A 27,847-nucleotide genomic window follows, 5' to 3' on the forward strand; every position below is an offset into this window, starting at 1 on the left:
GTACTTGGAGAGCTAAATAATTTTTGAGGTGGTATTGATGTCAATATTTTGAGAACCACTGCTTTAGAGAGAAGTAACACGATATAAATAAAATGTACGTTAATTTAATTCAGGAAGGTAGAGTAGAGAAAACCCACGCGAGCACGAAGAGAACTACGAACCCATGACGTCAGAACTGTGAGGCAGGAGTGCTTAACCACTAGTTAAACCTATCTGTGCCACTGAGAACTAGTGGGTGTTAACAGAAAACACCTAGTTTCATGGGTGTGGCCATCTTGGAAATGGGAGTTAGCGAGTGTTGCACCGGGAAAAGTGCTGATTGCAATAATGGACTGCTCCCTATATGTGAAAAGTGGAACTAAAACTTGACTTAGACCAGTATTCATACAAAGGATTTTTTTTCTCCATTCTTTATTGCGCGTAGCTTAAAAAAGACAAATATGGGGTTGTCAGTGGCTCATTTGAGCAAACGTTCACCTTGAAAAATTGGTGAAACCTAATCTTTGCATGTTTGGATGAGTCAGTTCTGATGATTTTCTAATGCATAACTCATGTCTTTGAATGACGCCACTGTAAGACGACTCGCCTTTTGTGCATCTGCTTTGACCATTTGCTTCTGACAAACTGGACTCTTGAGTCATCCGTCGATTTTTCATTTTCTGTAGCGCTTTTGCCCTCAATAGCGTTGTGGGTGAGCGGGAGCCTGTCCCAGCTGATTTTGGGCGAGAGGCGGTGTACACCGTGGACTGGTTGCCAACATGTTATAAGGCGCATATAGACAACAACCATTCACACCTAAGGATGGTTTAGAGACTTTGGTGAATTAAAATTTTTGGAATGTGTCCAACACTGACCTTAAAAAAATGTGTGAAAATACAGTAACTTGTGCAATTTGGACGAGTCCATTCTGATGACTTTATAGCAAAAAAATAAAATAATAAATAAAGTGCGCTTTTGTATGATGCATTGTAAGACAACTATTTTGTGTGTCTGCTTTGACCATTTGCTTCTGATGAACTGAATTCTGAGTCATAACATACGACTGAAAAAAAAAAAAAAAGTGATCTTAAAGATCATCTAGAAAATGCTTGGACGCTTGTTTTTAAATTCTCGTACAGCAGCACAAGCGTTACCTTGAAGCTCCAGTGGCTGTCAAAAAGAAAGACTCTTTTCAAGCGAGGAAAGAAAGCTTTCTGATGGAGCCTTTTGGATCGGGCCTAAATTGAAACCTTATGTGTGGCATGTGGAATTCTGGGACTTTGGCTGGCTCCCAAGAATCCACAGAATGTGAGGGATTTTTTTTCCTTCTTTCTTGCCTTTCTCCCTCTATTTCCCCCACTCTTATCCCTCCTCCTATGTGTGCGGGGTTGTCTTACATCAGCCCGAGCGAAGGCGCCGCCGAAGTGAGCCAGCGAGACGTTCACGTAAGCCCGATCCCATCACTGGAATACTCTTCTTTAGGCAAATGGTCTGAAAGGATAAAAGTAAGTCCAAGCGTTTCTCTTATTTTTTTTAAGTGTTTTAAGGTCTTGCAGTGATTAAATGCAGAATCAAACACAGAAAGAAGCCTTTCTCTAATGAACTGAACATTGTGGATCACCGTGCATATAACAGCGTTCAATTCAAACAACAAAAGTTAATTAAATTTGAAAATACTATTGAACTGTAGCTAACACTCCTAATGTTTTCCAATTCTTCACCAGGTCACACACCCGGGCAAATCTCTGATGTGAACTTCAGGGGTGCTCGGAAATTCCCCACTCCCAATTAAGAATGTTATTCATACAGCACCTTGCAATTTGTCAAATTAAAAATATAAAAAGTTAACATGAATTTGACACATACTGGGCCATACTTTGATAATAAGCCCAATTAGTCGGATTGGGCTAGTTCAGTGACAGAATGAACAATAACAGGCTTCAAGTATATATTAGTTAGGTATTGAAACATGTTTTTCATTCATCATTCACAATTTCATTAATACAAGTTACCAAACGTGTCTTGATCCTTACGGGCCGCCGTACTAGTCAGCAAGTGCCAAGCCATTTATCATAATTAGAGGGCTCAAAGACACATGAAACACCAAAGATTCGTTCATACAACAGAAAAGGATTCAATTGAGCTACGTACGTGAGCGCCAGTGAGTAACAACAGAGGAGCAAAAGAGAGTCGAATCTTATTGATGACATAAAATCATAACTCCCTAAAGTTTACAAGCGAGCGCTTCGCCGAACGCTTTTTACTCTCCAAGGCTGCCCTAGTCAGGAAGTAGCAAGCTAATTGTCTTTAGCCAGCTCGCAAAACGATTTTGAGGACAAATAAATGTCTTGAACGACTGTTTTTTTTAGTAATAAAGCTACAAATTGTTTCAAATGGGCAACCTGAGCGCAGAGTGAGTGCTGGTTTAACAGGAGAGAGAAAAGGGGAAACAAACATTGTATCGCTATTGTAGTGCATTCTGGGACTTGTAGTATCAGCATTATTTGTTTTTCCTGTATTACATTTACACATAATTACACATGTTAGTTCCAATTACATTTATTAATGTTTGATCTTGAGAATTCAAAATAAGGTTTCTGGCCAGCTCAAGTGCTGGTGTGAGTGTCTGCATTAACCTTCCTTCCTTCATCATGCACTTTCTAAATTGTCTGTGAATAATGGCAAATAATGTTTTTGGCCAATCAGTAATAACAATTTTCATAAGGATCTGGTTTGCGGTGTTCGACTCTGGGCTGCAAACGAGGTCAATGTGTGGTCATCTATCGGGCACACGCCACATGCAGACACCTGCATGTGACACCTACGTGACACTCAAACAACACTGACAATCGTGACGGACACTACGAGCGCCGCCATGACACCTAAGGTCACGTACACGACCTGACAAAACGTCTACTTTGAACTTTTGTTGATGACGTAGGATTGCACTTCTCTACTAACCTTTGAAAATACTACATGAAGTATAGTTGATATTAGTATTAGCATATACAGAGTAGGACAAAAGTACCTATATACTTTGGATGAGGATGAAAGGGAGGGAGAAAGGCTGAGGAAAAAAAGGAAGAGGGAAGTAGGAAGGAAGGAAATGAGTAAAGATGGAACGATGGAAGGAATTTAGGAAGCGAGAAAGAAGGATGTTAGTAACAAAAGGAGGGAGGAAGGACTGGAAGCAGGGAGGACAGAAGGAGGGAAGGAAACAAGGAGGGTGGAAGGTAGAAAGGGAGTGAGGAAACATTAATGGAAGGAAGGAAACAAGAATGATATGTAAGGATACAGGATGGATGGAAAAATGGATGGTATGAAAGAAAGCGAGGAAATTAGGAACAAAGGAAGGTAGGATAAATGGAAGGAAGGAAAGAACGTACCTACTTTTGGTACACCCTGTATAATAAAACCAAAATAAAGTAAAACGACTCACCATTTGACAGCTAGTGTAGAGGGAACACAAATGTTTTTGCCGAGTAGCTTTTTATTTGAATTACTGGAATTAATAAAACCTGTTGTTATAAAATCTTCATTAACTGTACATTCAATGTTTTCAGTAATATTTTAATCAGTGTAAAAACAAGTCAGCCACTATATAATGAAACTAAAATAGAGTAAAACTAATCAGATTTTGAAGAAAGGCTGAAAGTAACGGAGACCGAGCCTTTCTGGTCTTTTCATGCTCATCATTAACTATTACGCAACATGCTATGTACATTAGCATCCTCTTGAGCAACTTAATTTGTACACACAATTGATATTATTGATATTGCATTAATTGTGCGTGTGTGTGTGTGTGTGTGTGTGTGTGTGTGTGAGCATGCATCGCTGCAGCTTTTTTTTTTTTTTTTTGGCCCCAGCTCTTGTTTTTTTCCAATCTCACAGTGGCGCTGTCACCATGTCAGAGCTCGTGAGAGTCAAACCAAACTCATAGCCAACAATTTTAGACATCAGGCGTCTACTTGTGCGACAAAACACGTTGCACACTCGTGCAGTGTTGCACAATTGCAGGTGTTTGGTAAATGATTTAGTCGGTTTGGGGGAAAAAATACATGCCTCCAAAATTCAACACACTCCGTTAGGTGATGCTGGTTGACTCCCAAATTGTTCTTATCTAAAATAAAATATTTACACATAGGAAATAATGTCAAATGAATTCATACAGTGAATTTAAAAACTCTACATAGCCCAGTTCAAATGCCAGGTTTTTGTGATTAAAAAATGAGGCCAAGATAAATAATTTCAGAAACTTTTTCCACCGTTAATGTGACCTGTACAACTCAACTGCATTTTTGTTCATCTTTTCAAAAAGGGGAGTAAAAATGAAACGGTTGTGCGAACACATTATTTCAGTTTACTTGTACATGCCCTCCCGAAAAAACAATTAAAAAAAAATCACGTTTCATTTTTGTACATCACAAAAATCTGGCATTTGAACAGGGGTGTGTAGACTTTTTATATCCACTGTAACTTTTGTCCTAATACGTTATTAAATGCACTGGGAATGCTAAAATTACCATTTTCACATTCTTAAATGTCATACAAGTGTAAAAATTAGTAAAAAAAAAAAAAAGTATAATACAACTACAATAAAATTAAAATACAGTAAATACCTTCGAAGACCTGAACGGGCAAGTAAACTTGTTTTATTTGTTCTCTGGTCATTTCCACTGATAGTTAGCCACAATACTTTCAGCTTCATGTTATTTACCTCAGAATTTGCCTGGTAATACAATGATTCGTATGCAATTGTTATTCAATGAATGCTGTCGCAAATATGAGTATAATGTCTATTAATTTTTTAAAATACAGTGGTGGTTTGACTTGAGAGTGACTCGGCATACGAGTTTCTCGAGATAGGAGCCGTCGCTCGACTGATTATTATTTTTTTTGGCTTTGACTTGCGACAACATAAAACAAAGAGAATTACACGTGCATTTAAAACAATCACATACTTTAGGTAAGTTAGCTTAGCTTAATGCTGACAAATGCCATAAAACGGGCTAACAAGTTGCGGCGTTATAACCCTTTAAGCAGTGGATATTTTAACACAAACAGGGCTGCAACACGCATAGACAGAACATTTAGCTATACTTACGGGCATTTTCTTTATCCTCTGAAAAAAAACAATTACTGCGATTCACTGAGTCAGTTTTGAAACTTTTCTTGGTGTGTGTCTGTATGCGTATTATGCGTGACGCTAAAATAGATTAGGATTCGGATACTTTTGAGGGGTATTTCAACATACAATTTCTTGAACTTTTGATAAAAAAAGCATTCACTAAATTGATTCATTGGTTATCATTAGTCATCACACATGATTTTTATGGCAGTATATGATGTTTGTTTTGTAAATTTGCAACCACATTTGGAGCCCACTCAGGTCTGATTGGATTATTTGGATTTCATGTATTGCCATAAAAGTTAAATATCTGTGACGCTGCGGCCTGGGGGCAGGTGTGGGGGTCGACACGAGAGGAAATAATTGAAAGCACATGTTGCGTAGCTTCTAGACTCTCCGTATGGCAATCAGGTCTGAGCACCAAGCCACTATAGTCTACATACATACACTTTGGGGAAGGGTCCCTTCATAATCCTAACACCAAGTAACATGAGAATGAATGACAATAAGAAAAATGAGATTGTTTGAATGTTAACACTGCGCTTACAGGTAGATATGTGGGGGATAAAATAATCATTCAACGAAAATGTACTGCATATAAAGTTTAAATTAAAATGATCACAAAATGATTAATTGAAAACATCACAGTTCTAAAAGATGAAATGCAAATGTATTGTTAAATACAAGTGGACTAGACTGAACAAATGTACTGAATAAAAAAAAAACTTTTAAGTCACTGTAAAAATTATGCACAGTTTGAACATTGAATTCAGTGATTCTTTCGTGTACGACTGGAGGTACTCCTACCAGACTTTGAGAACCTACGAATTAGAACATCGTGGAAACTGTACAGTAATTTATAACTGAAATAAACCTCACAACTGTGATGCAGATGTGCTTACCACTCCACCACCATTCTGTCTCACATTTCATGTGATGGAGGAAGGTGTTTTTTATTTTTATTCCGCTCCCAGTTGACGTTTATTGTCCGACTAAACATAAAACAAAGAGAATTACACATGTACTTAAAACAACCACATAGCTTAGCCTTTAAGTCCACTATCTCAATGCTAATGCGAACACAAAATGGGAAACGTCACAGACATGCTAACGAATAGCATCTATGTAGTGGTGTTACAACCCTTTAAGCAACAGATATTTGAACACAAATGGTGGAGCAACACATGTGGACAGATTCATAGGCATCTCTTCTTTATTCTCTGCGAAGAACGACTAATATTACTGCTGAGGAGTTGTGTCATCTCGTCTGTCTCCATGTATATCCTTCTGTCTGTATTATACTGCTCCCAGGTGGCCAAGGCACGCACACCAGAATGAGCAGCACGTACATTGGAGGAGAAAGTGTGACAAAAACAGTTGAATTCTTGACATTCTATTTAATTATGTCATTATTGTATGTTTTTTTTTTTTTTTAAATAAACTGGCATGTTATATAGCTTGCTAATTTAAAATACACATTACAAATATTTTTTTGGGTTATTTTGGGAAGGCTGGAACGGATTAATGGCATTTCCATTCATTTCAATGGGGAAAGATGATTTGAGATTTTGAGTCACAAATGTGGTCAGTGAACAAATTAAACATGTATCTCAAGGCATCACCGTAAAGTCAAATTGCGCACCCTTTGAATGCAGCTTTAAATCTGTGTTGAACTCGTACAAAGAAAAATAATAATAATTCAAAGAAAAAAGTAAGTTTGACGCCTGGGAAAACATTAAAAGTGTTGCTGTTTGCTTTTTGGATGCCCTCACTTTGGTTCGGAGTGTTGAGTCACGTCAAGCTGCTGTGACTTACGTAACCACACGCGCTCAGGTTATCGGAAAGTCATCAGCGTGTGTGCCGCTTTACATCTGATTCATCCCTCTGATCTACTAGTGTGTATGCTGAGGGGATTATTTGTCCTCTTCCACTTCCTGTTCTTGCTGCTTGATATTTGTTTTATGGCAATTCACTCCCCCCCCCCACCCCCTCCCCTTTCAGAAGAAGAAATTCAAGTCAATAGTCGCTCTATTCTGATGCAATCAACATGTAATAAATATGGATTTGTAGTTTCTGCTAATGCAGATGAACAGAGCGTAACAAATGTATCGGAGCACTAAAAAACGAGAGAATCCATTATGAAGTGCTTTAATGCGGACTCTCAATTTTGACAAGCTTCCCACGTTTGATCGTTTTGAACAGGGAGTTTGATGACTTTCAAATGAGCAATGACTCAAGCATAACATTCAACCACTTAAAAATACAGCATATGGTCAGTAATGATAGTAAATTACTAGAATAGAACTGTAATTTGACATTTTAATCAATAAATAATCACATACTGTACTATTCACCCACCCCTCACCCCCGCTTTTCTTTGTTAAAACAACAACTAGATTGTCACTTTTTTTGTAAAACAGTGAATTTGAAAAATCATGATTAACTAATGATATTTTAGCATTAAAATATTTGTTATATATACAATATATCTATTTTTCATTGTATATGTTATTTAATATAATAAAATTATTATTGTATTATTTTGCATGGAGATAAACTGTATATATATATATGTATAATGTATATAGAATATTAGACATACATTATATATAATGATATACACAGTGTATAGTCACACAATAAATAAAATTTTTCCTCAAACAAATTCTGACTTCTTGTTCAGAACATTGCATCTTTTTCTCATAGTTTGTCTTTTCTTTTCCGCGCAGCCCTAATACTCCTCTGCCGTTATGTAATATGTAATAAATTGTTATTGTTATCGCTGAGCGTGTGAAAGGAGAATGATGAACTGGTTTGTTCTGGCCCACGGTGTTTGAACTTGGCTCCACCTCGCAGAAGTCATGAGAATAAATCCACCCCTGATGGATTTGTGCAGCTGGGCTTCGAAACGAAGCCCCGGTCCTTTCCAGTTCTAGTTCGCTTGTGTTTTTGGAGCTGGAATCTGAGACGTGTTGCAAAAATTTTACCTTTGGAGCAAAAACAACAAGAAAGCTTGAAATCCTGCGGAACCTCCAAAGTAGAACACCCCAAACGATTGATGCTTTTCAAACAAAATTTGTAGTCCAGCTCACATCAGTCAGCACCTAAAGTGCGTTTTGGTTTTTGTTACTTCCCTTTTTCTTCATCATTGATTTTTTTTTTACACATTCAAATTTTATAAAGCAGATGAATACTCCCAGCAGTGTTTGGGATGTTTCAAGTCTTTTGCCACCATACCCCATAACCCAAACTTATGAAGAAGACAGAAGATTGTGGTCACTTTCTGTGGGACTGAACAGCCAGTACTTGCCAGAAATTCATGCAGCCTCTTTCAATGTTTCTGTCGGTCTCTTGGCAGCCTCCCAGACCAGTTTTCTTCTTGTCTTTTGATCCATTTTGGAGGCACGTCCAGGTCTTGATGTCACTGTTGTGCCATATTTTCTCCTCTTTATGATGACTGTCTTCACTGTGTTTCATGGTATATTTAATACCTAGAAAATTATTTTGTCACGAAAAGCCTACTAGAACACCTAAACTTCATTTAGGGTTAATCATAGGCACTTTAGGTGGTGGCAGGTGTGTGTATAAGAGGGTGTGCACACTTATGCAACCACATAATCTCAGGTGTTTATTTTTACTCTTGAAATTATTTGTAATTCTTTTCAATTGAGTTGTACAGGTTGTGGGTCACATAAATGGTGTACAACGTTTTGAAATGATTTACCTTATCTGGGATTGTACACTTGTCATAGCCGCTGTGGGTACAGTATGCATTTTTTTTTTTTTTAGATGATAGGATGTAATAATTTCTTGTCAATTCTTTTTTAGCCGCCCCATGCTACTGCGCACAATTATATTTTGCAGTGGTTAACTTCTTTTTTAAACTTGTATAACAGTTAGAAATGTTAAAATGTTCATTAAAGCATTGCTTATACATTTAATATACATTTTTTTTGTGACCGTTTGAGCCTGGTTCAATTTACTCGAAATTGAAAACTTGGATGCACCTCCGTTCACAGTCAATGGGCAAAAAGCAAAAATAGTCATCTCCAAGTAGGCCGAGACCCCAGCACACACAGAGGCCTTTACAGGAAAGCGTATACCTGTATCACACGTTCCCCCCCCCCCTTTTTTTTTTTTTAATGGATGTCCAAAAGCACACAAGCTGACAGCTGTTTGGCTTTCATTAGCACGGAGGTGAAGGCGAGAGGAGGCGAGCTTAGCCTCAAAAAGATGGGAAGTGGCCGTAACCTTAGCGGCCGCCCGGAGAGCTTAGCGAGGAAAGCATTTAGGTTGAAGTGACACAGGCGGGTCAGTCAGGCGTTAATGACTTGGTCAACACTGCTCACACGGCATCCATTTAAGGTGGTTTATTTGACACCTCCAGGTGATATTCATCACTGGTGCGAAGTAACCAAGAACAAATACTTTGTTACTGTACTTAAGTAGATTTCCCCCCCCCCCCCCCCCCCCCCCAGGTATCTGTACTTTACTGCAGCATAGCAACATGGAATATTCAAGATCTTAAATTGGATGGATGCTAGAATGGTACCTTGAATTTTGAGTGCCAAAACTGTCGCTTGGTCGATTTTTACTTTGTGTTGTAAGCAAAAATTAGTGATTTCAAGTTTTATGAGTGCCAAAAAAAACTTGTTCATTTATCTGGATATGATTACTTGTTCTGGATACTGGTTTTCCTCAGATTTTGGCATTTTGCGAAATATAATTACTTTGGACTTGGATCATGTTGTTTGCACTTTTATTCACAACTGAGGTAATATCATCATCTTCAGTTACATGGGTTGGATCCCGCTCAGTATCATTTAAATTGCTCTGAAAGAAAAGAAACCATGTTCCTTGGCATTAGTCAGTGTCTTTCTTTTGTCACACAGCATTTAGTCAGTATGTTCGCATTGTTAGCATTCATACTCTCAGTTTGTTACAAAACTGTCATTTTGGGGTGTGGAGGTGAGAAGGGCGTACAAAAGTTTGGGGTCACCCAGATAATCGTTGTACATATACACTACCGTTCAAAAATGTGGGGGTCACTTAGAAATACCTTATTTTTGAATGAAAAGCAGAGGATCTCGACTGTATTTCTGTTTAATTTAATGTTATCTCAATCAAAAAAGTGACCCCAAACTTTTAAACAGTAGAGTATGTACTTTTGACATTAACAACAAATCAGGCTTGACTCACAGTATTCAGATGGTTTTTTTTTGTGTGTGTGTGTGTCCAGGTCAGGATCCATTCCATTGTTTGTGATGAAGCGCCCGCGCGATGCCCGCTTGTGGCTACTGCTCCTCGTGTCCTCTCTCGCATGCGTCAGCTCACAAGTCAACCCAGGTATGTTCTTGCTTCAGGATCACAATTTGCCATCATCTTGTGTCTCACCCTGCACGCACCGCGCTTTGTGAATACTAAACATGAGCGACGTTTGTTAGTTTTGGCTTTTGGGGCCGAGACTCCCAAGATTTTGGATAAGTTGTGCTTAGCGGGAACCATGTGGTCCACTGTCTCTTTCTTTCTTTTGGCTTCTTTGATGCCACCTCACCCCAGCGCTCTGCTGCTCGGGTGGTTTTTGTGATGTCACTAAAATAAAACCAATATTTTTATTTCTTTCACAAGGAAGTCATTTGTTGTAACATTTGGTAGGCAGAGGCAAAAAAGAACCAAAAGGAAGGTCTTGGGTTATGGATGAAACTCTAGAAAGCCAGTAAAAACCTGTTTTGTCTTAATTTTTGGACGCATTTCTAAAACTCCATAACAATGAATTATAATTGAGTCAGAAAAGGTCACAGTGAACTCCCTGTAAAAAACCCAAAAGAAAATGCCTGATCCCTTCCACATCCTTCTGCTTCACTCTTCCCACTCTTTGGCATGATATAGCCTGTGTGTTGTGAAAGCCCAACTTTGACGACAACAACAGGAATGTCGCTGTTTTCTATCGAGCAGGCTCACTGCGCCTAAATACTCGGATCTTGTTTGTCTGGTTTTGCCATTTATTGGCGTCTTTGTGCAGAGATTTTTTTTTTTTTTTTTTTTTTTTTTTTTACAAATGCAACACATAGTATGGGGCAGAGAGAGCATCATGTCCGTTTACATACAGTGATTATTTGATCCCAAGCTGTAAATTGTCTTGCTTACAAAGAGAGTAACAGTCTGCAACTCTTTTTATGGTTTATTGGTGAAGGTAAAATAATCTCTAAAATATCAAAGTTATCAAATGTTAAATGTTGGAATGACTGTATAGACAAACAAGCACTCACACTCACATTCACAACTGTGGACAATTTAGAGTCTTGAATGATCCTAACATGCATTTTTACGAATCCGTAAAACTTACGCAAGCACCGGGAGAACAACTCTACCCAGTAAGGCTGCGAATCGAACCCCAAACTTCAGAACTGTGAGGAAGACATGCTAACGACTATGGGACACAATGCTGCCTATACAAATTAGCAACTGTTAATTTCTTTGTGAGAAAACTTACAAATTCAGCAGGGGAGGAAATATTTATTTCCCCTGATATAAATCTATTTCGACTGTACGCTACAGTAGATGCTAAGAATGTTGATAAAAGACTAATCACGTGTATTGTAACTGCTCCCACGTGACACCAGTCAGCCAATCTAATTGGTTATTCAGAGCCGCTTTGCGGGTGGAGTGAGTGGGTGTGTGCGAGGCAGGACAAGCGGTGGTCCATTTCAATGTAAACAGATAGTTGCCCTTCAACTTTTAATTTGGTGTCGTTTGACCTTGCTTTGCTATTTTTCAGCGTGTGCGATCGCGCGTGCGTGCGTGTGTGTGTACAGGCTCACATGCAAATATCTGACTGAAAACACGCTCGCTGTGGATCCAGTTATTCTACTGGAGTCTGTGGCTAATGCATACCAGACATTCTGACATCAGGAAAGTTCATTCAAATAGCCTTTCTCTATGCGTGTGTATGTGTGTGTGTGTGTGTGTTTGTGAGTGTGTGTGTGTGTGTACATAAAGGACTGTTCGTGCGTCAGATTGTGGTCAAAGTTCAACAAGTTCACAATTCAGGAAAAAAAAAAAAAAAAAGAAAAGAAAGTGTGTTTACGACTCGAGGATTTCTCACCAGTCTGTTTGCATCGTTACAAGCCCGCTCTCAACCTGCTCTAATGCATGGAAGCAGGATACGTCCACCTAAAAGAGTTATTTTTTCCCCACAGCAGTGAAACAGTCACGGCTGAATTTAATCGAGCCGAGATGCTGAGGAAAGCCAACTTTCCCCTGTCTAAAATTCCCCAGCAATGGAGTTTATACCATCCCTGTCTTTTCCATCCGAGTCCTGAGTGGGTGAGCGTTAGAAGTGTGTTTAGTGTATACAAAGGCGGGGGTGACAGCACACACAGCCAAAAAGCTATCACTGTTTTTTGCATATTGACAAGCAGTTGACTCCCATGTCCAATGGGTTGCCAGACAGAGGACTTGGTGCCAGTCTACAGAATTTGAAAGAAATCGCAGTGTCCGGGAATCCAATCGGGTTGTTGCATCTATGCATTTCTGCCAGTAGGAGGCACTTTCAGGGTGGGACTTTTATCACACACAAGGAACAAGCTCTGACCTTGTGGAGCTCAGTTATTAAAGTTTCTTGGTCTGCCTGCACATAATGACAAAAACTCAACGGTTTCACAGTTCAGGGTCAACCATCCGTCTGGTATACATGGTTCAATTTTTGTCGAAATCGAACAAAATGGCTTCAGGAGGTTCACTTTTAAAGGACCCCTGAAAATGATCCTAAAATGGCTGCTTCAAAAAAGAAAAATGTCAGACTTCCTGTGTCCTTTTGAGCATGGATTTTTGAGAGACATTTTATGGGTCTTCTCTTGATGGACATGCCTATCAAATTTAATGTTGCTAAAAGGAAACTGGCTTTGGGGTGTGAATTTTAAAAATATGAGTTTTTAGACTTTCCTGTTTTATGGGAAGTCATCGAACTATGCCGCCATGGTCCACCGACACGCAATAACAAAAACACTCAAATGTTTGAGAATTTAGGGTCCCCCCGTCTGCCGAGTATACGTGGTGCAAATTTGGTTGCATTTGGAGAATATCTTTTTGAGGAGTTCACTTTTGAAGGACCATCGAAAGGAGCCAAAATTGAACCTAAAATGGCCGCTTCAAACCATAATGGCAGACTTTATGTGTCTTTTTTGGAATGGATTCTTGAGGGTTTTTTTCCCCAAAAAATATAGATCTACTCATGCCTACCAATTCTGGGGTTGAAAGTTTGTTTTTTTAATTATGAGCCTGAGGTGTCACGGTTGGCCAAGTGATTAGTACGACCGCCTCACAGTTCAGAGGTTGTGGGTTCAAATCCAGGCTCCAACCTTCTTGTGTGGAGTTTGCATGTCCTGCCCGTGCTTGCATGTTTTTTTTTTTTTCGGGCACTGGTTTCCTCCCACATTCCAAAAACATGCGTGTTAGGTTAATTGAAGACTAAATTGTCCTTAGGTGTAAATGTGAGTATGAATGCTTGTTTATCAATGTTTGTCCATACAGTATGTGCCCTGCGATTCGCTGACGTCCAGCCTAAGCGTTACCCTGCCTCTCGCGCACCCCTGACCTTAATGGAATAAGTAGTAACGTAGTTTAGATGTTCTAGTAAGTAAGTAAATAATATGGAAAATGTATGGATGGAATTGTGAGCTGAGATATTCATATAGTATCTCAAGGAGATGTTCATTTTTGAAGGACAAGTAGAAACTGGAAGCGGCCAAAGTGATCCTAACATGACCGACTCCCTGTGTATTTTCAGGCACAGTGTCTGGAGAGTCTTTTTGTGATAGACATGCCTACCAAATTTCATGTTGCTAAGCTGGACCAGACTGGGGCCTGGTTTCTTGGTCGACAAGTAGTGCCCTCCATTTAGCCTCAATTGTCTCAAGACACAATTAATCAACAAACAAATCCAACACAATTGGCAAAACTGTTATGTTTATTTGTAATATCATCTTAAATGTCCCATTTCCCATCAGCATAAAATGGTTAGTCCATACTGTGTGTATATTTATATTTTGCAGACATGTTGTGGTGTGTGTCTGAATGTATTTGGCGCTAGAAGTTAGATGGTAACATGAGTGAACAAGTCCACCTTTCAGAAAACCAAATGATGAGGAGATGGAGGTTTGCTCCGTTTCCCTCTCTCGGGCTCTGTAACACAAAGCTGGTGTTTTTCCATCTTCTCCTGGGCTGATATTTTTAGACTCTGTGGCTTCAATGTGAAACCTGATGGGTAGTGTGTGTGTGTTTAGGGTGGGGGGTCGATATGCGTAAGCATGTAAATGACTGGCCGCGCTGCTCACCTCAGGGGTCACCTCTGAGTGGGTCGGGTAGATAAATAAACACAGCAAAAACCAACATTTGGACGGGCTGTCTTAACATCCGTTAACGTTCTCAAATGTCTCACTCCCCATCTTGGATGTGCCAAACGACCTTCATACAGACCCGACAGTCTAATGTCAGTCAAGACCAAGTCTAGCCTTGAATTTTTTGAGGGGTAAGACCAAACCCCATCTCAAATCTTCTATAGGCTAGACCAGGTCTTGTATCAGTCTATCAAGGAGAAACCCGAGCCTAGTCTTAATTATTAAGAACTATCATATATGTAGCCCTCACTGGCAGTACTCACAAAACCGTTGAACCCTCAGTTCACTGGGGAAGAGAAACCGAAACCGATTGGCGTAAAACGCTTCAGTAGGCACAGCGACTGGATCCCGTAGCGTCGAAGCGGCAGCCCGGTGGCGTTGAGCAGGCAGGACCTGCGAGTAAATCCGTTCGCGTTGAAAACAGTAAATCCGTTCGCGTGGAAAAACCAGGTCAAGAACCCCCCAAAAAAACTCTTCTCTCCCGCCGCATCTCCCGCTCTCCCCACACGACCCACCTCCTTCCTCGAATCCCATTGGACGCACCACCCATTCAATCAATCATAAAAAAAAAAACCTGAAATGTTCACAGACCCCTCGGAACGCAGGACACCCCAGTATCCATCCACACAAAGAACCAAACAAACTTTTAGCTAGTTTTCACAACAGCAATTCAAACAAATACAGTTCAACACATTTTAGTCAGTACACTACATATATATATACTATATACTACAATTTTAGTCTGTCAAGGAGCAAGCCCAATTCTATCCTCAAATCTTTGAGGCAGAAGACCATGTCTAGTCTTGGTCTTTCAATGGGCAAGTGGAGTGTCAGTCTTTGAAGCAGCAAGACCAATTTGAGCCTTAATTTTATTAGTGCGAGACCTTAAGTCTAGTCTTGGCTTTTAGGGGCAACACCAACTCTAGTCTCAGTCTTCCAATGGCAAGACCAAGTCTAGCCTCTCTCTCTCTCTCTTTATTTATTTATTTATTTATTTATTTATTTTTTAGGAGCAAGTTCAAGTCTGGTCCCAAATCTTCTAAGACGAAGTCTAGTCTCAGGTTTTTAAGGGCAAAACCAAGTTTAATCGCAAATCATTTAGGGTCAAGTATATTCTCTAATCCGTTTAATGCAAGGACAAATCTAGTCTCAGTCTTCCTAGAGCCATACCAAGTCAAGCCTGAAGTATTTTAGGGGCAAGATCTAGTGTTGTCTCTGTCTTTTATGGAGAAAAGGAAGTATTGTCTCAATTCGTTGAGGATTTAGACAGAGTAGTCTCAGTCTTTTAGGGGCAAGACCAAGCCTAGCCTCAAAATCTTCCAGTGGAAAGACCAGTCTCGCCTCAAATCTTTGAGGCCCAACACATGTTCAGTCTCAAATCTATAAGAAGGACAAATCCAAGTCTAGTCTTGATGTTTCAAGATTTAGTCAGTCATGTCTGAAATGTTCATACTTTGGCGTCCTTGTCGAGTCTTTGAACTTGAGTTCAAGTTACATTTGATGTCTTTGAACACGCGTCCAAGTAAAGTCATGCGTAGTTGAACTTGAGTCAAATCTAAAGTCTATCCAGTATATTGAATCCTTCTCTAGTCTCTGAAGTCCTATTCCAAATTTCTTCACATCCTATTGCTTGAGTCCAGAGGTCTTTAAACGTTTTAAACCAAATCCAATTGAATTAAATTGAAGATGTATTCATCACTGCTAGCTAATGTGCACTGCTTAAACCAACAACATGGCTGTGACCAGAGAGCAGCTAGTTTCTAAAAGCACAGTCAGTATTGCCAATTTAGTGATATGGTTGCTCTATTTAGCCACTTTCCTGCCTCGTCGAGTAACTATTTTTTTAAAAAAGCGACTTACAAGTTTAATTCGCGCTAAGGAACAGATGATATGTGAGGCATAATTTTCACATTGTTTTCCGTATGACAAAAAAGGAGCCCGGTGGAAGTCAATCACGGGGTCAATCGCAGTGAACATTGTCAAAGATATGGCGCCCATTTATACGTTGCAAAAGTAGTGACCTATCCACGTTGGAAATCTTTGACCCAAGGAAGGCGGAGTATCAGGAGTAAACCTACGCAGGCACGAGGAGCCTGGAATTAAACCCCCAACCTCAGAACTGTGAGGCTGATGTGCTAACTACTTGGTCACCATATCGCCTCAGAATAATTTATCGCAAATTATTTTGGGGGTACCCAAGTTTCATCTCGAAGTTTGAGAACTACTGTTTTAGTGTTGATATCCTTGAAGACCAACATCTGGTCATGGGATTTCTCTCTACATTTTCTGTCAAATCAGGATGTGATTGTTTGAGCCTTTTGACCACCACGTCCTTCAGAAAACTGTAATTATTTAGCCTGCAGAGTACCTCGAATAGGATGAGAATATTAGAAGAGTCCGGCGGTTTGGCTTGATGTAGCATGCTTCTAAGTTCTAACCAGAGAGCTCTGGGGCGAGGGGAGGGGAGCAAACACATGCAGGCTAAAGGTTGTTGAGGCCAAGTTGAAAAAATCAGAACGGATGATAGTCTGTGACGTCTGGAAATGGTTTTCTAAAGTGTATATATATATATGTATCAGGTCTTGCATTTATCGTCTCATCAGTGACGGCTCTGAAAAACCTCTCTGCTTTCCACGTTGAGAAAATATTTGGATGAGATCAGCGCAGAGAGAAAGCGGGGACAGAGGAGACCTTGAGCTCTGCTGTTGCTGGCGTCTTCTCAAAGGGGACCAGGTTCCATGCTCGCACTTTCAGTCGCCCCACAACTTCCGTCTGACGTTCCGGAGCTGGTCATGTGACCCACTGGCTGTTTTATTTCATTTCAAACGCAGATGCACGCGCGCACACACACACACACACACACACACTCTCTCTCTCTCTTTCACTGCAAACGAGGTTACCTGGCGGTCACATCCTGTCAGGTGGAGTCGGTCAACCAGCACCAGGGTAAAATTTTCCCGGGCCAGAAATCAGTAAATCCAATCCCAAAGTGACTTGAGCCAGTTTACATGGCGTGTGAGAAAATCAATTTGTTATTCACTTTTTATCAAGGGACTTTTGTCTTGACAGCACGGTGAAATAGTGGCAAGCACGTTTGCCTCACAGTTCTGAGGTTCAGGGTTCGAATCTCAACCTGCCTTCCTGTGTGGCGTTTGTGTTTTCTCTGGGTAATCTGGGATGCTACACATTTCCCCTAAATGCATTTTCAGTTCAGGGAAGATTTTAAACTCTCCACTTGTCCTAAACTAGACCAAGATAAATAATTTTAAAGCTTTTCCCACCCATAATGTGACATATAATCTGTATAATTCCGTTGAAATGAAAATGAAAATGAAACATTGCAAAGGGGAAGTAAAAATAAATAACAGAGATAATTGGATTGCATAAGTGTGCATACCCTCTCATAAGTGGCTGTGTTCAGAATTTAAAAAAAAGACATTCAAACTCATGTTAAGCACCATTTAAAGTGCTTCTGATTGTCCCTAAATAAAGTTCAGGTGGTCTAGTGGGCGTTTCCCGACATTTATGTAGTCATATCTTACAGCACAATCCATGGTTGAGCTTTATTGCCATAATTCCAATAGGTGAAGTATATTTGGTGTGAACACACTACTCATCACCAAAAGAACACCATACATACAGTGAAGCATGATTTTGGCATCATTATTTGGGGCTGTTTTGCTTCAACATGGAACTGGGAACTTCGTCAAGTTTGAAGGTATTATGATGAGTTTGAAATGGTTTTCAGTGTTAGCATGAAACCTTCAGGCTTCTACTAGAAAGCAAAATAAAATGCCAGGAAAAGTCTACTAGAACAGCTGGAATTTATTTGGGGTTAATCTCCCTCTTGTGAGGGTAGGCCCAAGACGAGAAGAGACCACACAAGAGTAAAGGAGGGGGCGTGCAGGAAACAGCGGGCATATTGCTTCTACTTGACCGCAATATGGGGGCGTAATGGTTCTCTGAGCAGCCAGCTTGACCTCATGCAGCTACGCACACGCCATCCTACCATGCCAGTTTAAACTGGCACGCACACATACACACACAGTGAATCTAGCTTATTATTTCAATAACCCAGTTTGATGGTAATTCGGATCCAACAATATCCTTATTTTTTTTCCAAGCCTTTTATGTGTTTTGTCAAGCAAAAGCAATACAGTAGATGCTGGTAGTCTTCCAAGTTAATATTTTTCAGTAGGAACAATGTAAATTGAATTTACAGTGGATATAAAAACTCTGCACACCCCTATTCTAATGCCGGGGTTTTGTGATATAAGAAAAGAGATCATTTCAAAACATTTTCTGCCATTAATGTAACCTGTCACGTGTATAACACCACGGATTTAAAAAATATATATTTTCAAGAGGGTACATAAAAATAGCTGAGAAAATGTGGTTGCATAAGTGTGCACACCATCTTGTAACTGGGATGTGATGTTTAAAGTGCCTCATTAGCTCAGGCAGGGGCAAGTGGTGGGCGCTGTGTGTGTGTGTGTGTGTGTGTGTGTGTGTGTGTGTGTTGCATTGAAGTGGAGCCTCTGCACATGTCGAACTTTTTACATTTTTTATGTGTGTAGGGAATTTTTGACCAATCTTCTTTACTCAGTAGGGGGTCCTGAACCTTGTGGGAAGCCTTTTTCAGAAGAGTTAAAGCTGTTATCGCTGTAAAAGGTGGATCGATGTCATATTAAACCCTATTAATTAAGAAGGGGATGTCACTTCAGATCATATGTGAGTCAAGGCAGGTGAGCGAATACTTTTGGCAGAATAGTGTACGTGCGGCGCATACCGGAAGTGCGTCACTAGTCAGACTACACCCAGGAGTGAAACATCTTCACTCATTGATAACTATATACTATGCTATATACTGTAGCTAAAGACCTACATGTTACTTTATTAGGCTCTCTATTAGACTCTACATGTCACCAATCGCTCAGTGTTTTTGGAATCAAATCTGTGACCGTTGCCTTCAGGCCACAGATGCCACCTTTCAACAACAGGGAACGCCCTTGAAATATTTTCCACTGGGAAAATTCTAGTTTCAAACTTTCCCCAACCCCCTACTGAGTAAAGTTTTCATGATGAATTTATGGCCCGGGCTGACACCGAGCCAAGTGGAATTTTTTATATTCCTCATCAAGTTTGTGCGGGATGTATATAGTGAAACGTGTTCTGTGTGTGTGTGTCTTAGGTGTGTGTCGTTACCCCCTGGGTATGTCCGGAGGACAGATTCAGGACGAGGACATCTCCGCCTCCAGCCAGTGGTCCGAATCCACTGCAGCCCGATACGGCAGGTAGTGTGTCTCACACGTAGAGAACCACGGGCACAGTGCGCAGCCCCTCTCCAGCATGCACCCTAAAAAAGTCCAAAAATGTCCATTTATACATGCACAAAGCGCAACTAACAATGAAGAACGTCATAGGCAGGCTAACAAATAGTGTCAGTGTTGTTGTGTTTTAACGCATAAAGGAACAGATATTTGAACACAAATGGTGGTGCAACACATGTACACAGATAATATAAAACACTCACAGGCATATATTTTTCAGCCTTTGCGAAAAATGACTAATATTACTGCAGCTTACTGAGTCAGTTGTTAAACTGTTCCTCGTGTATGTCTTTATCTGTATTGTACTGCCATCGAATGGCCAAGGTGTGCACACCAGAAGGAGCAGCACAATGTCCATTAAATTGAAGCAACAACAAAAAAGGCAAAAACGGTTTAATTCTTTACATTTAAATTATGTCATTACTGAATGTTTTTAGAGAGTACTATATTATAGAGCGTTATTCTTATTACAGTAAGGCTGGAACGGATTAATGGCAATTCCATTCATTTCAGTGGGGAAAGATGTTTTGAGTTATGATTTTGGTCAAGGAGCAAATTCAACTTGTATCTCAACGCACCTCTGTAGACACATGCACACTTACAAACACACACATACACAGACTTCATAGCATGTTTACCCTGATAATGGGTTGGTGTGTGGGCGGTCTATCCAGCAAGGTGCCTGTTTATTTTCAGGAAACCACAAACGGTCATATCGGTACCACTCTCAGCAGCACCATTAAGATGGTGTGTGCGTCTGTTGTGTGTATGCTTGCCAAACACAACACGGGTGGCCTTCAGTTACTTTTATGATGATGATGTAATGCGCTTTCTCATCTGGCTGCATTTCTCTCGTCACCCATAATGAACACCTGAAAGATACAATTTACTGTACAATGCACACTTTGTGGTGTCTCTATATTAGTGTAGAACAAGGGTAGGCAATTTATTTTTATTTTTTAATTGGGTTTGAAGCAGACAGATCTGCCAGGTAGATGAGATAAAACAAATCAACAAAAGTTAAAATCTGTATGTAAAAAATGAAAAGTAAAATATGAAAAACTAATAACAATAACTCATTCTCATGTTTTAATCAGGCTATTTACATTGGATTTAATTATTATAAATTTAGGTGTATAATGCCATGAAATATACAGTATTTTTTTATTTTAATAATAAAATAATGATCAAATCTCATTAGTGTTATTTATAATTAATTTAATTGTAATTAATTATTTAAACAAATTTTACAAAGCTTCATCTTCGTATATTTTATATATTTACTTATTTATTTTAAATGTGCATATAAAATATGTACAATTGTTTATTTTAATAGTAAAATACTTCTTTGTTATATTACTGTTATTATTTCAAATGTATTCAATTCTAATAAATAGCCAATTATTTAATGAACTCAATAAATTAATTGAACACAATTATGTAAAACTGTTCATTTTTCAAAACGTTTTTGTTGTATTTATTTATTTTGAATGTGTATGTAAAATACTATTGGTTATTTTAATATAAAAATAATATTTTCTTTTTAGAAGTCATGTGTTATTTATAATTAATTTAATTCAAATTAATTAACCATATACCTAATTAAATAAATACATGAACATATTTTACAATTGTATGAAAATGGTTCATTTTGCAGTTATTTAATGAGCGAAATGAATGTAAAAAATAATGAATAAATACATTTTAACCTAACCGCTAAATTAATGCAACGCATATTACAGGACTCTTACTAATGTAAACACATGGTGGACTGAATTAAAGAATGGAGCTTTGCCAGCCCCTGGTCTACTGTATAACAACTGGGACGAACAACTCACATCTACTCTGTCCTACAATTCCTCTTCCACTAGGCGATGTGTACTGTTTTTGAGCCGTTAACTCTAACATAATGAGCCTTAAGTCTCACTCCAGCATCCGCCTCCCAGGTTGGACTTTGAAGAGGGCGACGGCGCCTGGTGTCCGGAGATTACGGTGGAGCCCGACAAGGAGTTCCTGCAGATTGACTTGCGCTCGCTCCACTTCATCACCCTGGTGGGCACCCAGGGTCGCCACGCCGGCGGCATCGGCAACGAGTTCGCCCAGGTGTACACGATCAAGTACAGCCGCGATGGCAGCCGCTGGATCTCGTGGCGAAACCGGCAGGGCAAGCAGGTGAGTTAGTCCATTTAGAGTGCAAGTGTAGAACTCGAGGTCATTTTATGCGGCCTGTGAAAAAGCTTGCCATAATCTTTCCTTGACTCCTGTTTAACACTAATTTATATCATATTGGATATTCATATTGGATCATATTGCTTGCACTTTTATCCGCTACTGAACCACTATGGATATCTTACGTTTCATAGGTTGGATGCTGCTCAGTATCTTCTAGGTTGCCTGAAAGAAAATACCCAAAGTGGCATTACAAAATAAAAGCAAATTTAGTGCAATAGTGGGCTATCTCCAAACATCTGTCTAATCATGAAAGGCGGTAAATAACATGCTTTACTAACAGGCAGATGCACTGGCACCCAACTAAAGTTGTTCTTTTATCAATCTCTTACTTTCTGGGATGTTTTACGGGAGGTGAAGCCTGGTTTCCTGGGTGCGGCCATCTTGGAAATGAGAGTTGGCATAGCGTTGCACTGATAAATACGGAAAAAGGACTTGCGCCCGATGCGTCAAAATCTGAACCAACCCTTGATTTAGAACAGTATTCATCGGAAAGTTATACCTTTTTCTCTATTCATCTCGGTGCTTAACTTAAAAATGACAAAAATGGAGTTAGCCCGTTCTAGTTCCCACGGGCTTAATTATAATGTGGCCCACAACAAAAAGAACTTTAAAGCGTGACAGGAATGTGTGTGTGTGTGTGTGTGTCGCACGCAGAAGATCGAGGGGAACAGGAACGCCTACGACATCGTGCTGAAGGACCTGGAGCCCCCCGTTGTCGCTCGATACGTGCGCTTCATGCCCGTCGTAGACAACTCTCAGAACGTCTGCATGAGGGTCGAGCTGTACGGCTGCGAATGGCTGGGTAAGATGAGCAATCAACAAAAAAAAAAACAAAGACTGGTGCCAAAGAGGGGGCCAAGCCCAGTGCTTGGGGTGGGGGCTTGCCTGGCCTCCCCTAGAACCGCCACTGCAGATAGGAAATAATGAACCCCCTTCCCTTCAACTTCCCTTTCAAGTGTTCCTAATGAAGAGTCCAGTACAGGAAGTTGATGATCTTTGATTTACAGATGGTCTGGTGTCATACAACGCTCCGGTGGGCCAGCAGATGAACTTACCCGAGCACGCCGTCTACCTCAACGACTCTGTCTACGACGGCGCCGTCATCTACAGGTCAGTAAGTGAGTGTGTGCGTGTGTGTCTATGTGTCTTCTCAGCGTCCGCAGCCTAAAACGTTTCCTCGTCGTTCCCTTGTTGGTGTTGTCACCCGGTTGCCGTGGTGACAGCAAAGAGACAGTGGCGAGTGGGTCCAGGTGGCAAACCCTCTCCTCTCAGGGGAACGACTGAGTCAGCCTGCAAAGGAATGACATATTAGGGTTTGGATTATGGCATTGTGAATGAATAATGTCCTCCATGACACAGGCCTCCACTGGCTCGAGTTTCACAATTGTTTGCCCAATTTCTCCACCTTGTGGTGGTAACGATCACTTTGGTTCAATCTTATTTCTTTCAGGGACCGTTTTAGTTCTGTGCCGGTCATACTACATTTATGAAAAAAAAAAAAAAAAAAAAAGGTCTGCCAACAACCCAACAAATGGTACTTTTGCGTACCTATTCCGTTTCCTATGTCTTGTCTATGTCCCAGCATGACAGAGGGCTTGGGCCAGCTGACGGACGGCATGTGCGGGCTGGACGATTTCACAGACAGCCACGTGTACAACGTGTGGCCCGGCTACGATTACGTGGGCTGGAACAATCAGAGCTTCCCCGGCGGATACGTGGAGGTCATGTTTGAGTTCGACCGCATACGAAACTTCACCACAATGATGGTGAGACCTCCCTACACTACCTTAATTTAAACGGTTAACTTTTTTATGTTACTCTGTTCTTCCTCAGTACAGTGTTTCCCCATCTATTATTATTCATTATTTCCTACTTGCGAATTCACCTATTCACAGGATTTTTTTAGAACCTATCCTCTGTTATTTGAAAAAAATATTTGGGCTATTCACTAGTAACAAAGAGTAATAAATTAATATATTTAAAATTAATCCAGAAAGCTGTATGTATGAAATTAATTGACAAAGATGGAAATGATGGACATTATACAATAATATAATATAATTATAATGTAGTTAAAATTATAAGTAATTTGAATTAGTTTCATAAACATAAAATCTCATTTTAGTTATGAATTTTTATTAAATATTAGTTTTTTTTTAAAATCTTGTTTTTATTGTATAATTCGCGAGTAGTCCTTTGGCGCCATCATGTGGCATCATGGTGGTAAGGAACTATGTTGAAGTGAGGGGCGGAGCTTCTATTAGACAGACCAAAGCACCATCTAATAACAATTTTATTATTTTGGTGCCATCTTGTGCCATCTATAGGCAATTATAAACCTTTTTAGGGGGCGTCAATCATTTGTGGTGTTACGCCATTCACGACAGGGCTCGGTCCGTATCCGCTACAAATGGTGGGTGCCATAGCTGTTTCGAGCCCATTCTGAAGCACCCCTAAAATGAATCCCAGCAACCCTAAAATTTGAGAGAGACTTTTTTTTTTTCTTAACTGTATGTTGTTTTTGAAGAAAGTAGAAAAGTGAAAAACCACATTACGCTGTTGTAACATAATATTTTAACAACAAAAATACAGCAACCCCCCTCCTGCCCACCATTGCCTTAAAAATGGCTTAATTCTGTATTTCTAGCCAACTTAAAATTAATCCTAGCACCCTAAATCTGTGATCCTACTCGAAATATATATATATACTACTCCAGGCTCTGTTGACTGTTAATCACTTCTGATGACAATAAAGCAAGTGCTTACTTCGTGTGTTCCTTGGGCCGGCCCTTCCCCCGATGGTAACACACACTGGAAACTGTAATATTGTCGTCTTCACCTCACCTTTTTCGTCCGATTCCAGGTTCACTGCAACAACATGTTCACGCACAACGTCAAGACCTTCCAACAGGTGGTTTGCTACTTCCGCTCCGAGTTAGATTGGGAGGCCACGCCGCTCGCCTTCAGCCCCGCAGTGGACGACAAGGACCCCGGCGCACGCTTCGTCGCCGTCCCGCTGGCCAATCACATGGCCAGTGCCGTCAAGTGCCAGTTCTACTTTGCAGATGTCTGGCTATTGTTCAGCGAGATCACCTTCCAGTCAGGTACATAATGTGTATAATACCATATTTCCACAAATAGTGTGCCTGCTGATTAGTCAAAAATAATAACTCCCTCATATAGATACCTCTGTTTGTTCCAAAAGAAAAGGTAGTAAGTCTGACTACTTCAACTATTGTTTACAGGCGAGCAGTTTATAGGGAACTGCTGAGCCAATTTTAACCCTGTTGCTAAAGAAAACAGCAGCATTTTAACAGTCTCTCAGTATGGAATCTACTGTCAAAAAATAGCGCAACAGATAACCGTTCCTCCGTAAATAGGAAATCGGGAACTAAATATAGTAATAACAGACATCGAAGAGTTACTGCTGAACCCATTTTAATTATGTAGCTAAGCAAAACAGCAGCACCTAAACAAACCCTCAGATTAATTAAAGTGTCATGTCTGTCCGAACTCGAAGAACCCAAATAGGAAACGGTAACTTAATAACCTTAGTTCACAGGCGTACATGAATGAGTTAATTGCTCAGCCTATTTGAACCCTGTTGCTAAGCAAAACAGCAGCACCAATACAGACCCTCAGATGAATTAAAATGGGAATTCATTTTCAGATACAGCCATGTATAACACAACACTGACTCCTCCCAAGACAGGACTGCCGCCCATCATCCAGCCAGGTCAGTAGTGAAAAGCACATACTTCATGTTCATATTTGCTTTTCTGTACAGCATCGTGTTTCCAGTGTGTGTGTGTATGTGTGTGTGCGCGCATGTGCACATGTGTGATCCATTAAGGCCTCACCCACCCTGCTGTGGGCAACCGCTGGCATCAGTAATCGTTTTTATAGTGCTCGTTTCACACAAACAAACAACAAAAACACTTCATTTCCCAAGGGATTCAAATTGAATAAGGAAGTGAAGAAATCCACGTTTATATTTTTCCCAAGGAGGGCTGTTTGTGTTCCTGACACTGGCGCCAAACAAACAGTCCTCTTATTGATGTGCATACATGTGGAACCAATAATACAGCCCCGGAGTCTCACGTTAACCGTTTGTTAGTGATACCAGTTGAACATCCGGCATCCTTAAAAACAGTGCTTTTCAATGCATGAGGGTGAACATTAGTAGGGTTAGGTGTCAAGGTTAGTGTTGGCGTGTACTTGTCATTAATGACGCTTAAAAAGATTAGCATGACGGAAGTACTTCACGACTACTGTACGTCAAACACCTCCGTGTTCCCCTTCCACAGAGGACGACCCCACCCACAAAGTGGATGACAGCACCACACGTATTCTGATTGGCTGTCTCGTCGCCATCATCTTCATCCTGGTGGCCATCATCGTCATCATCCTGTGGAGGCAGGTGTGGCAGAAGATGTTGGAGAAGGTGAGTCGCTTCCCAAATGTTTTTTTACAGACCCCTGGGAAACCACTGGTATATAATTTATAAGTTATTTTCAGTGTGGTATATGGCACCACTAGTGGTATGTGGGCTCCCTCTAGTGGTATGTGAAAGAATCACAGCCCAAGTACAGTTCGGTTGTATTTAGACATTTGCATTTATTAAGAAGTGTTTGTTTTTAAGTACAATTTGTATGTGCATTATATTTTAATGAAATCATTATTTAACTAATTAGTTTTTATTTTCCTATTTTGAAGGACAGTGTTAAGCTTAAGATGAACACTTAAGATTAAGCTTACTCTTACGACGCAACTGTATTGTAATGTTGATAATACTTGGAGAGCTAAGTATTTTTTTCGAGGCAGACTCACTGTACTGTACATATTGGAAAGACATCTGCTGCCTTCTGCTGGATCTCGTGAGACACTTCGGCTAGCGCACTAGCAATAACGCTGAGTCACTTTGTCAACACAGAGCGAGACCTTCGCCTACAGTCACAACCAGTCGAGCAGCACCACCAGTGAACAAGAGTCCAGCTCCACCTACGAGCGCATCTTCCCGCTGGCTCCAGACTACCAGGAGCCCTCACGGCTCATATGCAAGCTGCCCGAGTTCGCGCAGAGCTCAGAGGAACCTGGTACATTGAAACACATGCACATGTAATGCAGCAAACACAACCTACAGCCCGTGGGCCATATACGGCCAGCTGGAGCACAGTGTAATTCCCAAAGCAAATAAAAATAGATACTATACACAACAGTAGGGCATGTAAAATAAATAAATAAATCACTACAAAACATGTTTTGTACTTATTTTGTATAGTACTGTATATTAAAAATATTACTGCTAAAATAACTTAAAATATTGTGATATACTGAATTCATTTTCAAAAATTAAAGCCAAAAACTGTTTCATGGTGTGATTGTGAAGTGATGTGTGTAGAAATTTGAGGACAAAATTAATTAATTTCATCTTGAAATCATACTAATGTCACAAAATGTGGAAAAAGGTGAGACACTATCAGTACTTTCTGGATGCACTATAAATATCATATAACGTCACTCATGTTAATATTTTAAACGTGGGAAAAGTATTACGATCAGATGAAACGAAGGTTGACATTTTTGTTCATAATTCCAACGTTTGGCACAAAATTACACAACACTGCTCATCACCAAAAGAAGACCATAACTACAGTAGAGCATGGGCGTGGCAGTATCATGCTTTGGGGTTGTTTTTCTTTAGCTGGAACTTTGTCCTTCAGACAAGGTGGAGGGAATAATTAACTGTTTGAGATAGCAGTCAATGTTAGCACAAAACC

The 27,847-nt window shown here is 40.1% G+C and overlaps 1 protein-coding gene across 2 annotated transcripts in view; it reads left to right on the top strand.

The window, feature by feature from the left end:
• Window positions 1–1,326: 1,326 nt before the first annotated feature.
• Window positions 1,327–27,847, top strand: part of ddr2a (discoidin domain receptor tyrosine kinase 2a) — a 32,885-nt gene continuing 6,364 nt past the window's right edge. The window contains exons 1-11 of one of the 2 annotated variants that reach the window (XM_061778271.1): window positions 1,327–1,484; window positions 10,347–10,453; window positions 19,697–19,799; window positions 21,782–22,007; window positions 22,722–22,869; window positions 23,075–23,177; window positions 23,650–23,833; window positions 24,931–25,171; window positions 25,738–25,803; window positions 26,375–26,511; window positions 27,001–27,163. In XM_061778271.1, the coding sequence (XP_061634255.1) occupies window positions 10,372–10,453; window positions 19,697–19,799; window positions 21,782–22,007; window positions 22,722–22,869; window positions 23,075–23,177; window positions 23,650–23,833; window positions 24,931–25,171; window positions 25,738–25,803; window positions 26,375–26,511; window positions 27,001–27,163 (1,453 nt within the window). In that variant the 5' untranslated portion in view covers window positions 1,327–1,484; window positions 10,347–10,371. Of the gene's footprint in view, window positions 1,485–2,045; window positions 2,141–10,346; window positions 10,454–19,696; window positions 19,800–21,781; window positions 22,008–22,721; window positions 22,870–23,074; window positions 23,178–23,649; window positions 23,834–24,930; window positions 25,172–25,737; window positions 25,804–26,374; window positions 26,512–27,000; window positions 27,164–27,847 lie in introns of those variants that run through there. The other variant, XM_061778272.1, reaches the window with a different exon arrangement.

The sequence above is a fragment of the Phyllopteryx taeniolatus genome, chromosome 7 (assembly GCF_024500385.1).
Source record: "Phyllopteryx taeniolatus isolate TA_2022b chromosome 7, UOR_Ptae_1.2, whole genome shotgun sequence".
Classification (NCBI taxonomy): domain Eukaryota; kingdom Metazoa; phylum Chordata; class Actinopteri; order Syngnathiformes; family Syngnathidae; genus Phyllopteryx; species Phyllopteryx taeniolatus.